The 13,741-nt window shown below is 47.4% G+C and overlaps 1 protein-coding gene across 1 annotated transcript; it reads right to left on the reverse strand.

Moving 5' to 3' along the window:
- Positions 1 to 4,589: 4,589 nt before the first annotated feature.
- LOC309601915 (RAB7A-interacting MON1-CCZ1 complex subunit 1-like) lies at positions 4,590 to 9,812 on the reverse strand (the record flags this gene model as incomplete). Its single annotated transcript, XM_082335176.1, is given in 5 exon segments — positions 4,590 to 4,633; positions 4,636 to 4,653; positions 5,939 to 6,053; positions 7,455 to 7,550; positions 9,786 to 9,812. Coding segments are annotated over 5 exon segments (300 nt in total).
- Positions 9,813 to 13,741: the final 3,929 nt, after the last annotated feature.

Below are 13,741 nucleotides of genomic sequence, written 5' to 3' on the forward strand. Positions count from 1 at the left end.
GAAGGTGACATTCTGTATTTCCTCCATAAAAAGCCTCTCAGAGGAAGAGGTATAATTGCTAATTGTCTCCAAAGTACAGTAATGGCTTCAGTACAGAACCCAAATACCAGATAGCGCTCAAGGCCAGTGTTTTAATAACAAATTTCCCAGGCAAAACATCACTAATCACTGCAGAGCACAGCAAACTGCAACACCCAGCGCCAATCTTTAACACGCACTGCAAAAACACAAGCATGGTGCAGATCAGGTAGACTAATACCAAGAGCAGATACAAATTCCTTCATACACTCCGGTTAATCTGTTATTATCTCAAACCCTTCATGCCCCACGTTGGGCGCCAGAAAGGACTGTCGTGGTTTAACCCCAGCCAGCAACTAAGCACCACACAGCTGGTTGCTCACTCCCCCCCCGGTGGGGTGGGGGAGAAAATTGGAACGGTGAAAGTCAGAAAAACTCCTGGGCTGAGATAAGAACAGTTTAATAATTGAAGTAAAATGAAATAGAATAGTAGTAGTAGTAGTAGTAGTAATAATAATAATAATAATATAATACAATAATAATATACAAAGCAAGTGATACACGACACAATTGCTCACCACCCACCGACGATGCCCAGCCCGTTCCCGAGCAGCGATCGCTTCCCCCCCGGCCAGCTCTCCTCAGTTTATATGCTGAGCATGACGTCATATGGTATGGAATAGCCCTTTGGCCAGTCTGGGTCAGCTGTCCTGGCTGTGCCCCCTCCCAGCTTCTTGTGCACCGGGCAGAGCATGGGAAGCTGAAAAGTCCTTGACTGGTGTGAGCACTACTTAGCAACAACTAAAACATCAGTGTGTTATCAACATTATTCTCATCCTAAATCCAAAACACAGCACCAAATCAGCTACTAAGAAGAAAATTAACTCTATCCCAGCTGAAACCAGGACAAGAGGTTTTTCCTAATATCCAACCTAAATTTCCCCTGGCACAGCTTGAGGCCGTTTCCTCTCATCCTATCCCTTGTTACTAGGGAGAAGAGACCTACCCCCACCTCACTACAACCTCCTGTCAGGTAGTTGTAGAGAGCAATAAGGTCTCCCCTCAGCCTCCTCTTCTCCAAACTAAACAACCCCAGTTCCCTCAGCCGCTCCTCATAAGACTTGGTCTCTAGACCATTCACCAGCTTCATTGCCCTTCTCTGGACATGCTTCAGCACCTCGATGTCCTTCTTGTAGTGAGGGGCCCAAAACTAAACACAGTACTCGAGGTGCGGCCTCACCAGTGCCGAGTACAGGGGCACTATCACCTCCCTGGTCCTGCTGGCCAAACTATTCCTGATACAAGCCAGGATGCCATTGGCCCTCTTGGCCACCTGAGCATGCTGCTGGCTCATGTTCAGGCAGCTGTCAACCAACACCCCCAGGTCCTTTTCCTCCAGGCAGCTCTCCAGCCACTCCTCCCCCAGCCTGTAGCATTGCATGGGGTTGTTGTGACCCAAGTGCAGGACCCGGCACTTAGCCTTGTTGAATCTCATACAGTTGGCCTCGGCCCATCCATCCAGCCTGTCCAGGTCCCTCTGTAGGGCCTTCCTACCCTCCAGCAGATCGACACTTCCACCCAACTTGGTGTCATCTGCAAACTTCCTGAGGGTGCACTCAATCCCCTCATCCAGATCATCAATAAAGATATTGAACAGGACCAGCCCCAGTACTGAGCCCTGGGGAACACCACTCGTGACCGGCTGCCAACTGGATTTGACTCCATTCACCACCACTCTCTGGGCTCGGCCGTCCAGCCAGTTTTTAACCCAGTGCAGAGTGCACTTATCCAAGCCGTGAGCAGCCAGCTTCTCCAGGAGAATGCTGTGGGAGACTGTGTCAAAGGCCTTACTAAAGTCCAAGTAGACAACGTCCACAGCCTTCCCCTCATCCACTAAGCGGGTCACCTTGTCATAGAAGGAGACCAGGTTAGCGAAGCAGGACCTCCCTTTCAGAAACCCGTGGTGGCTGGGCCTGATCCCCTGGTTGTCCCGCACATGCCGCATAATGGCACTCGATGATCTGCTCCATGACCTTCCCCAGCACCGAGGTCAGGCTGACAGGCCTGTAGTTCCCCGGATCCTCCTTCCGACCCTTCTTGTAGAGGGGCGTCACATTTGCTAACTTCCAGTCATCTGGGACCTCCCCGGTTGACCAGGACTGCTGATAAATGATGGAGAGTGGCTTGGCGAGCTCCTCTGCCATCTCCCTCAGTATCCTCGGGTGGATCCCATCTGGCCCCATGGACTTGTGCGCATCCAGGTGGAGGAGCAAGTTGGTGACTGCCACCTCGTCAACAATCGGGGCTTCACTCTGCATGCTATGTCCATATCCCAGCTCAGGGGCCTGAAAACCCTGAGGATGACTAGCTTGACTATTAACGACTGAGGCAAAGAAGGCATTAAGTACCTCAGCCTCCTCCTCATCCTTCGTGGCAAGGTTACCTTCTGCATCCAACAAAGGAGGGAGATTCTCCCTGGCCCTCCTTTTGTCACTGACATATTTATAAAAACTTTTTTTGTTGTCTTTAACGGCGGTGGCCAGTTTAAGTTCCAGCTGGACCTTTGCCTTTCTAATCTTCTCCCTGCATGACCTCACAACATCCTTGTAGTCCTCCTGAGTCACCTGCCCCTTCTTCCAAAGGCAGTAGGCTTTTTTCTTGAGTTCCAGCCAGAGCTCTCTGTTCAGCCAGGCCGGTCTTCTCCCCCGCCTGCTCGACTTGCGGCACATGGGGACGGCCTGCTCCTGCGCCTTTGAGACTTCCCCCTTGAATAACATCCAGCCTTCCTGGACTCCTTTGCCCTTCAGGACTGCCTCCCAAGGGACTGTCTCAACCAGACTCCTAAACAGCCCAAAGTCTGCCCTTCTAAAGTTCAGGGTAGCGGTCTTGCTGACCCCCTTCCTTACTTCTCCAAGAATTGAAAACTCTATCATGTCGTGGTCGCTGAGCCCAAGACAGCCTCCGACCACCACATCGCCCACCAGGCCCTCTCTGTTCGTGAACAGCAGGTCCAGTGGGGCACCTCCCCTGGTTGGCTCCCTCACCAGCTGTGTCAGGAAGTTATCTCCCACACAGTCCAGGAACCTCTGAGACTGCTTTCTCTCTGCTGTGTTGTATTTCCAGCAGATATCTGGTAAGTTGAAGTCTCCCACGAGAACAAGGGCTAGGGATTGTGAGACTCCAGCCAACCGCTTGTAGAAAACTTCGTCCGTTTCCTCATCCTGGTTGGGTGGTCTATAACAGACTCCCACCAGGATGTCTGCCTTATTAGCCTTCCCCCTGATCTTTACCCATAAGCACTCAACCTTATCATTACCATCGTTGAGTTCTAGACAGTCAAAACACTCTCTAACGTACAAGGCTACCCCACCACCTCTCCTTCCTTGCCTGTCCCTTCTAAAGAGCTTGTAGCCATCCATTGCAGCACTCCAGTTGTGTGAGTCATCCCACCATGTTTCCGTGATGGTGACCACATCATAGTTTTCCTGCTGCGCAATGGCTTCCAGCTCCTCCTGCTTATTGCCCATGCTGCATGCATTGGTGTAAATGCACTTCAGTTGGGCTATAGATCTCTTCACCAACACAGGCATGCCACCCCTAGGCTCATCCCTAGCAAGCCTGGTTTTATCCCCTTCCCCCTTCACATCTAGTTTAAAGCTCTCTCAATGAGGCCTGCTAGCTCCTGGGCCAGAATCCTTTTCCCCCTTTGCGACAGGTGAACCCCATCTGTCTCCAGCAGGCCTGGTGCCATGTAAACTGCCCCACGGTCAAAAAAAACCAAAATTCGACCGCTGGCACCAGCCTCTGAGCCATGTGTTCTTCCTGTTCCTTTCCATATGCCTCCCAGCTACTGATGGGATGGAGGAAAACACTACCTGCGCTCCTGATCCTTCAAGTAATCACCCCAGTTCTCTAAAGTCCCTTTTGATCATCTTTGTGCCTCTATCAGCTTAGACCGCTTTTGTGTTTATTAACTTATTATTTTTGTGTTTATTAACTATGAAACAGGTAACTCCACCTCAAAAGGACCATTTCCCCTGTAGGCACAGAGAATGCATGTTGTGAAAGGAGACAGGTGTTGTCTGCAAGCTTATGCGCTCATTTGATGCAGAAGCTAGAAGGCATGAAAAGACTTTGGTAATCAAGGGAAAGAAGTAACAGTCATAGAAGTGACAGACATCCTAGAGAAGCAGCTTCCTGTATTCCACGAGTTCTTTGCATGCATGTTTTTAAGTATACAGCAAAAGTATACATTTTGATAAGAACGGTCAGACACTGAAGTAGAGACCACCTCCCTAAGCGTGCTCTTCAGACACAAGGTTTCTTCCAGCACAGCCAAAGCAGCATATTTTAGTTGTGGGACTTCATGAAGTAACACAACATTTGTTTTGCAGTTTTTGTGTTCCACCCTTGGCCTTCTAAAGGTCTCTCAATACAGCCACATACTTTGTTAACATGTTTTTGCCCGTTTGTCAGAAATCCAGTGACACGCTCTGTGATCTGCAGCCCAGGTTACTGTTAAAGATGAAATCTATCATCTCAAGGCTTTCCTGCTTCCCTTCTCCACAGTGTCACAGTCCCCAGTAGCACATTTCTCCACCGTACATCATTGCCAGTGAGTGTCACTAAATATACCTGCAAAAGTAATTTAGATCAAGTACTTTATTGTTCTGTTATAAGCAAGTACACAGCTTGTTAACTTCAATTTTTTTTTCAGTAACACTGGAAAAAAATTCCAAAAAAAGCAGTATAAGCCTATTACAGAGGTACACCAAAAACCAAAATTTTAACCATGAGATGACTGACACTGCCCAGAAGAGAACCTGGATCAAGGCCTTGCTCATTACTCTATCCATTTTGCCCCTCCATAATGCTAAAATCTTTAAGATTGACATATAAATATTATTCTGATAATTGTGTTTGCCTATTTATCTTAGAGAATTTCAGTATTTCTTTACAATCCATTAAGCGCAGGCATGATTATGCATATTTATTTTAGAATACTTCTGTGCCTCCCACAATTTAAGCCTAAAAGAAGATGCTGTATGAGCATCATCTTAACTCAGGTGAACCAGCAGCAGCTTTAGTATTTGAATAGAAAGCCACATATGTGTCCATGATCACTGAAAAAAAAAAAAAAATCCTGCTAAATAAATCTATAAATGAGTTACTGAACTTGGCTTTGCATTGTGGAGCTGAATTGGAGCAATGCCACTTTCAAATTAAGGAAGAAGGTGCTCCATCCCCCCATAGCCAGAGCAGAGCTAGTTTTGAGTGTGTACAATGTGGACATCATGTCCTCAGCACCAGCTGTTTTACCTTACAAATCCCCTCCTGCTGCATCACCCTACCTGCATCACACTGATGCAGCCTCAGATCCTCATGTAAATGTACTATAGTAATACAACTTACATAAAGCTACATGAAGTGGAGACAGAGAGGATAGAAGTTTGCCAAATCTAACCAATTCTGCATGTACTTTCTACCTGTGTGAAGTCAGTAATTCTGTGTTCTAGATCTAAACAGAAAGACTAACATGGGAACATCTAGCACCCTCTGCAGTCATATTTGTGCTTTCAACATCTGTCAATTGACAATTGGATGACTGTAAAACACACATGCTGTGCATAAAACACCCATTGCCTCAGTTCACTTTCCTCCAGTGCACTCAAAAACATAGAGAAAATGAGCACTACCACCTCCTTAAATCCATAAATCAAAAAGAAGGGGGGGGGGGGGGGGGAGGGAGAGCACTGCTGCCTGCTTATCTGTCTCATCTATTTTTTTTTTTCTAAAAAGTGACAGTTTTTGAATACAAATTAAGTCAAACAACAAAAATACACAATAAAGCATTTCATAAAGTGGAGCAGTTATTAAGAGGAGCAGGTTGTGGGGTTTTTGGAGTTGGTTTTTTTTTTACCTTCACTGAGTAATCTAGCTGTGTCTTTATCTTGAAGTGAGACATCTTCATTTAGCTGAAGAGGGCATCTAAAACTAAGAATCTTCATCAAGTAATGAACTCCATCATTAAGACACTGAATACAGTTAAAAAATGAGTAAAAAAACCCTTTTTAGATAAGTTCTGGTTAATTTAATGATAGCCAGAAATACTTCTCGCTATGAACTTCTCGCTATGAATGGAACGGATCCTCCTGGAGGGCCATCACGAGTCAAATGAAGCACGTGATTGGGAAAAGCCAACACGGCTTCACCAAGGGCAGATCCTGCCTGACAAATCTGGTGGCCTTCTATGATAAAGAGTGACCTGCTCGGTTGACATGGGGCGAGCGGTCAACGTTGTCTACCTGGACTTCTCCAAGGCTTTTGATACGGTTCCCCACGGCCTCCTCCTGGAGAAATTGATGCGTTACGGCCTAGACAAGTGTTCTGTGCAGTGCGTGAGGAATTGGCTGATGGGCCGCACCCAAAGGGTGGTGGTAAATAGCTCTTTTTCAAACTGGCAACCCGTCACAAGTGGGATCCCCAGGGATCGATATTGGGCCCAACATTATTCAATATCTTCATAAGTGATCTGGATAACGGGATCAAGTGTAGCCTGATGAAGTTCGCAGATGACACCAAATTGAGTGGGGAAGTAGACACTCTGGAAGGCAGAGCCACCCTGCAGGAAGATCTGGATAGGCTGGAAGAGTGGGCTAACAGGAACCTTATGAAGTTTAACAAGGACAAGCGTAAGGTCTTGCACCTGGGAAAACATAATCCAGGAGTGCAGCTCAGACTGGGATCCACCTGGCTGGAGAGCAGCTCTGTGGAGAGGGACCTGGGGGTCCTGGTGGACAGGAAGCTCAATATGAGTGAACAGTGTGCTGCTGCGGCCAAGAAGGCCAATAGGATGCTGGGTTGCATCAACAAGGGCATCACCAGCAGAGATAAAGAAGTCATTACCCCTCTCTACTCAGCGCTTGTCAGGCCACACCTGGAATACTGTGTACAGTTCTGGTCCCCGTTATACAAAAAAGATGTGGACAGGCTGGAGGGGGTCCAGAGAAGGGCCACCAAGATGATCAAGGGTCTGGGAAGCCTGCCGTATGAGGATAGGCTGAGAGATCTGGGTTTGTTCAGCCTTGAGAAAAGGAGGCTTAGAGGTGATCTCATCACCATGTACCAGTACTTAAAGGGGAGCTACAAAGAAGATGGAGACTCCCTTTTTACAAGGAGTCACATGGTGAGGACAAGGGGTAATGGGTACAAGTTACTCCCAGGGAGATTCCGATTGGACAAGAGAGGTAAATTTTTCACAATGAGAACAGTCAATCATTGGAATAATCTCCCCAGGGAAGTGGTTGACTCTGCTACGCTGAACACGTTTACGACTCAGCTGGACGTGGTGCTGGGCCATCTCATCTAGATTGTGCTAGAAAGGTTGGACCAGATGATCCTTGAGGTCCCTTCCAACCTGGCATTCTATGATTCTATGAAATAAGTTCTTTAACTTTTTGCAAGGAAGATTCTTCTGGAAAATCTTCATCCACAAGCTGGTTTTCCTCAAAATATGTAATGTCTAAGACAGCCTATGAAAACAAGAAGATACACAATGTAAAAATGCTACCAGCAAAATAATTAAATGGTGGCCTGCAGTAACATACAAACTTGTTACAGTTTATAAAACATTACAATTTTAAGGTATTTTTTAACATTTAGTTTACAAAAGCTGCAAGTTAAAAGTATCGTAAGATTGTTGACAGTGAAAGTAAATTCAAAACCCTTTCTGTCCTTACAGTACCAGCACAATTATTATCGATTCCAAGTTATCTTCTAATCCAGACAAAAGCCGTCCTGCACTTCATGGATGTTCACCGCACACACCAAGTAACAGGGATCCCTTTCTGCTATACCCTCTTTCTTACACCCAACCCTCTCCCATACCCTACACAGTAGATTTTCTTGAAAGGGAGTTCTTAATGCTTTAAATATACTACCTGCGTATAGGATGAAGGACATCTGTAGAAGGATGTTCTTTCTCTTTGTTACAGAGGTCCTTCAATTTGTCCAGAGTAGCAGAGCCCTTTGCTAAGAAGGTATCTGAAGGAAGAATACAACGCTTCCTTAGCACTGAAAAGCACTCAGCAAGAGCCTTGCTTACTCTCCCTTTTCGCTTCACATGGTTTTATCCATCATTTTGGTATCTACAAGAGCAGCTGAATAATATAGCATTTAAACGGGCCTGTTGTCCTGTTAGACTACACCTTTCACGACTAAATTAAGGGCATTCATGGTTACGGTCTGATGTTTCAAAACCAATTCCACACACTCCATTTGCAAAGAAGTCATATACCAAAAGCACAACTTGCTAACACACAGGTACACATTTTCGGCCTCAACCGCTCTGCTCCACAGAAAAGTCTCCAGACGGAGCCTCCAGACAGAGGCCTGGGCCGGCACCAGCCACACTGCTCCTGGGGCGAGTCTCTCTCTGGAGGAGGGAGAAGCAGAGCCTTTAGCAGCTGCCCCGGAGCCGGGGGTCCGCAGAGGCAGCAGAGGGCGGAGCGGGCCCGCAGGAACGCCGGGCAGGGCCCAGCCCCGTCCCCTCCCTCCTGCGGCCTCTCACCGTTGCCGCCCGCCTCGGCACCCCCCGCCGCCCGTCACCGCGCCCCGCTACGCGGTGGCGGCGGCGGCAGTTCGGGGCGGCCGTGAGGGCGGTCCAGCCTGCGGCGCCTGCCGTTGGGGCAGGGGCCGTTGGGGCGGGGGCCGTTGGGGCGGGAAGAGGCGCGCAGGGGCTGCAGGCTCTGAGGGGCCGCGCCTCCCTAGTGGTGCGCGGCGCCTGCCCCGCCGGGGCGGGACGGGGGACTGCCGGTGAGGCTGCGTGGGGCAGGCTCTGGTGGAGCGGGGACCGCTGCATGCCGGCGCCGCGGCTCCCCTCCTCTCTGCTGCCAGCTGGGCCTGCTACCACCACAGCCGTGGTGAGGCTTAATTGGCCTCGTCTGACCTCCAGGCCAAGGCAGCAGGAGGACCAGGGCACCTCAGGCCTCCCCAGTACTGCCTCAGGCTGAGCGGACAGGCAGCCAGGCCTGCTGGGAAATCCTTTTGTCCAACTTTAAATAGCACACTTCATGAACTTAAGAATTGCTAAATAGCTTCCATGTTATGAGGGGAAAACAGTAAGTTTTCCTTTTATTTTTAACAAAATCTTGCTATTACCCCACAAAATCATCAAATATTTTATGTTGTGTAGTTATAAAAATGCTGTATTTCACTATATTGCTTCTCTAGCTTTCTCCAACTCTTTATCTGCCTGGAAAAAGCTAATACCTTAGTGTCCATTGGAGTAATGTGTCATGAGCTCACACAATATTCTGGACTTTGTTAGCTTGAATATTTTAAAAGAATAATTGATTAAAGACATTTTCCCCTTTTCATGTCATATAGTGTTCATTCTGTTAGTGCCTGTGTCCCACTGAAGTACTTAAACAAAAAAAAAAAAAACAACAGAAAAAAATGCCATTTACTGGGGTACTTCAGGCAGTGAAAAGCTGTCTACTTACAGACACAGATGTTTTTACTGTTGCCTGTGTTATGTCTTATGAAAGAGTTGCCAAACAGATCAAATACAACAAAAAAGTAAAACCTAAAAGGCAAAATTGTGTTTGCTTCCAGGAATGGTTTGATTTCTAGAAGAAATCTCTTAATGTTTTGGTTGGATATGTATTGTCATTTATTCCTGCATAGTCCATAGCCAGATACAATTTTTCATCTAAGGAACAGCTGTGTTAATACCAAAAGTATTATGGTAGTTAACCATATCATACCTGAGAGTAGAGGAGATGGTGCTTCATGTTTTAAGTGAAATGCAGCACTTGCCATGTTGTCAGTTTTGGGACTGAAGAATGGCTGTGCATTGATAAGTTCCCTTCAGATCCTTCTCTTGCTTGGTCCTGCCCTTACTTCTCTGTTTCAATACCCAGCTATGATTTTGTGTTGCTTTCTTCATAACTAGTCAAGTGGGCAGGTGGGTCAGCCCTTAATAGTGAAGGAGATGTTATCCAGCTTTCAAGATGACTCTTGTAAAAAATAATTTAAAAAAAACAAACAAAAAACCTAAACAAAGCAAAACCCCAAAATGGTTGTGTGCTGACTCATTTGATAAAGGAAGTGGTATCTTTTTATCTTCCTGTGCTTCAGGCACTGCTGCAGCTTACTTTAGCTGTATCTGTTTTGAAAGCTAGATGTATATGCAATGACTTTTTTCCAGAAATTGTTATCTACTCTTTCTTTAAATATACAGTGAAATCTGGTTTTGACCTTTCTCATCAGTGGCTGAGATGGAAGAGGTGTGTTTCTGTTAATACCAAGCTGGTAAAATAGAAGCTGCCACAAATATTAAAAAAGGGGGTGATTGTCCACTTCTCTGAGGAAAAGAGGACCTGGAAGATTTTTAGTGGGTTTATTTATTTATTTATTTCCCCCCCAACCTGATTTTGCTATGAAATGGGGGGGGGGGGGGGGGGGGGGGAGCAGAAGACATCTCTAGTGGCTTTCAAGCATTTTTCTTGTCTTATACCCTACATACTCCCTGTTGGGAGACGGTTTGCAAGGAACGGGGGTGGCAGGACTTCTGGGCAAACACCTGAGAGACTGCAGAGCCTGGAAGAATGGCTGGGCTGAGCCAGGGTGGGGTGCTGCCTCCTCACTGCAGTGGGCAAGCCCTTGCCTCCCCCTTGGCTCTGCCTCACTCCTGGCTGGAGTGGCCTCTAAACAGCCCTGTGTCCATACCTTCCTCAATCTCTATTCCCTCCAGCACTAAACCCCCAAGCTGCATTTTGTAGTTTGTGGAGCTACAGTGCTAGTCTTCTCCCCACACCTTGCAAAGTGCTTTGGTCTGAAGACTGGTGAAAGACTAGGTGTCTGATTATTTGAGAGAACAGTGACCTCAATTTGCCTTATATTTTGATTTTGCTTAGAACCTGTTTAGGTAAAATCCCTGCCAGATATTTGAAAGAGAATGGCCTGGTTTGGGGTTTGCTACCTCTCACCGTTCTTTTTCAGGGCTGGGAAGTCTTAAAATTCAAATTCTCAGAGCTTCACACAAAGATAAAGTTGCATCCAGTATTCTTCTGAAAATTTTCCATGTTTAAGAAGAAACACTCTTTCTGGGTGACACTTAACATAAATTATGTTAAAGCAAAAAATTGTTTCACTCCATAGAGTTACTTTAGGGAATAGTTCTGATCTGAATCTGAATTCTCTCAGTGCCAGGAGGCACACAAGGCGCGAACATCGTTCTTCCACTTTGATCGGTCTGCGGCTGCGTGCTTCCCTCTGGAGTCCACCCAAGGGCCACAGCGCAGTCTTCTGTTGGTTTTTTCCTCAGGACATGACCGATCCAGTTCCATCTCCTCCTCCTCACTTCATTACTGATTTTCTCCATCCCCGCCATTTCGTTTTTTTTGAAAGTTGATGCTCGTCGTTTCTGCAACTTTTTTTTTTTTTTTTTTTTTTTCCCGGGGGGAGGTAGTTGGCCTCCTGCCCAACCCCCATGACTTGGAGGGCCAGTGGTTTTTCTGTCAGGGTGGCCTTCCCTTAGGCTGCGTTGGTTCGCGGCACCTTCTTCAATTTTATCCGGTGCACCCTCCAGAGAGGGATCCCCTATCCACCACCCAGGGGACGCGCCTTCTAGCCGTGCAGCCCCAGCCGAAGGTTAGGGAATAGTTACAGTACGGTAAAATGATCTCAGGTGAAGGGATTCATGTGGGATTTGTGATCTTTCAGTGCCTAGCACTACCTGTTTTTAAGGCTACTGTTACTAATAAGGGAAGGCGTAAGGCGTTGGCTGTTCAGAGACAGGCTGTGTTCCTAAACTGGTGGAAGCACAACAGGAAAAGTGTTGTGTGTAAACAGTTGCAGTTGATGGAAGAGGGAAAGCTGATTTTGTCCTTCAGAGCCAAGAATATGGCATTGCCACAACTGTTCTCCTGTTATTTTGGGTTTGTTTATATATAAATATATCTGTGTGTGTATATGTGCATGTATGTATATATGGTGTGAATGTAAAGTAGATTCTGTAGATTGCTACAGTAGATTCTGCTGCTTCTTTCCTTCCAAACCACATACTCTTTCTGTCCTTCTGAGATCCATGTGTGTAAATATGTATGCTGCTAGAGAACAGACTGGTTGTAACTATACACTTTGGAATTATTTTTGTCCTGTGGTATTCCATCAACACTAACTGTCCTGATATATGTAACTGTGAAACTGTGCTAGCCTGACATCTCTGAATACCTGAAAACTTTGAACATATTAGAACAACTAACGTCTTGGATATACATAATCTACCTTGCTTTAGAAGTTCTGTGACATCTTTTATTTCTGAAAGTTAAAGAAACAATACTTAAACACAAGTGTGTTGTTCCTCTGTATATTTAGTATTATCCAAACTAGGAAAATGTTTTTTAGCTTTAATTAAAAATATAGAATTGTCTAGAGAAAGCAGCTTTGCACAGCAATGATTGATACACTTTTATCATTATTAGCAGCTTCAAGAACTTTTAAGTTGTGCAGGTTGTGCAAATTTTCTTGAACTATGGCACCTAAGTGGGGTGATAATGAACTCATACTCCTCTCAGTCGGCGAGGAGCACAGCGGCGGCAACGGTAAGTTCCGCGGCCGAGCGCGTGTTGAGGAGGAAAAGGGGGGTTCCCGGAACCAGGGAAACCCGCGGACGTGCCGAGAGTCCAGCCGGGAGCCGGCAGCTCTCGCGAGCGGAGGTGATGCAGAGGAGGCGTTGCCAGGAGCAACCGCGGGAGATTTAAAAGGGCCCCTAGGAAGCGCCAGCGACCAGGAGCGCGGCGCGTCAGGCAGGGCGCGGCGCGTCAGTTCGCGCGTCAGTTCGAGCAGGCAGGGCCCTGCCACTTCAAATGGAGGCTGTTACCCACTTATAAGGAGCTAAGAACAGCAGGAGCCATGGTATCCACCCGGCAAAAAGCTGTGCTCTCAGAGTCCCTCACAGCCCCTCCAGCTGCAAGAACTGATGCAGCCACCCAAACAGAGCCTTCGAGGGAACATGCGGCCGTCCAGGTCCCGGGTTGCAGGGAGTGCCCGAGTTTCGGGTCAGTAGGTGGCGGCAGCAGTGAGCTCACCTGCGGGAGATGTGCCCAAGTAAAGGAGCTGCTCAGCCTGGTGATGGAGCTTCGAGAGGAGGTGTCCAGGCTGAGGAGTATCAGGGAGTCAGAGAAGGAGATTGACTGGTGGAATTGTACTCTACCATCCCTGAGACAGATGCACCAGCCAGCTGCAGCACAAGAGGCAAAGGACCCCCTACCCTCTTGCCACCAGGCAGAAGGAGGAGACCCAGGTGACGGTCAAGAATGGAAGCAGGTTACTGCTCAGGGCGGCAGGCGAGTCTGCTCTCAGCCTGCCTCACCTTCCCAGGTGCCCGTACACAACAGGTATGAGGACCTGGGCTCGGATGGGCAGGCAAGCGATGATGCGGATGCAGGTCCTTCTGGGATGGAGGGGTTGTCTAGGAAGCCTCCCCCCTGCATCACAACCACCCATGTCAAGAAAAAAAGAAGGGTAGTTGTCATAGGTGACTCCCTTCTGAGGGGAACGGAGGGTCCCATATGCTGACTGGACCCAACCCACAGGGAAGTCTGCTGCCTCCCTGGGGCAAGGATAAGAGACATCACTAGAAAACTCCCCAGTCTGATAAGGTCCTCAGACTACTACCCGCTATTAGTTCTCCATATTGGCAGCAAAGACATAACAA

This window comes from Platalea leucorodia, assembly GCF_965183815.1.
Source record: "Platalea leucorodia genome assembly, chromosome: W".
Taxonomy (NCBI): Eukaryota; Metazoa; Chordata; class Aves; order Pelecaniformes; family Threskiornithidae; genus Platalea; species Platalea leucorodia.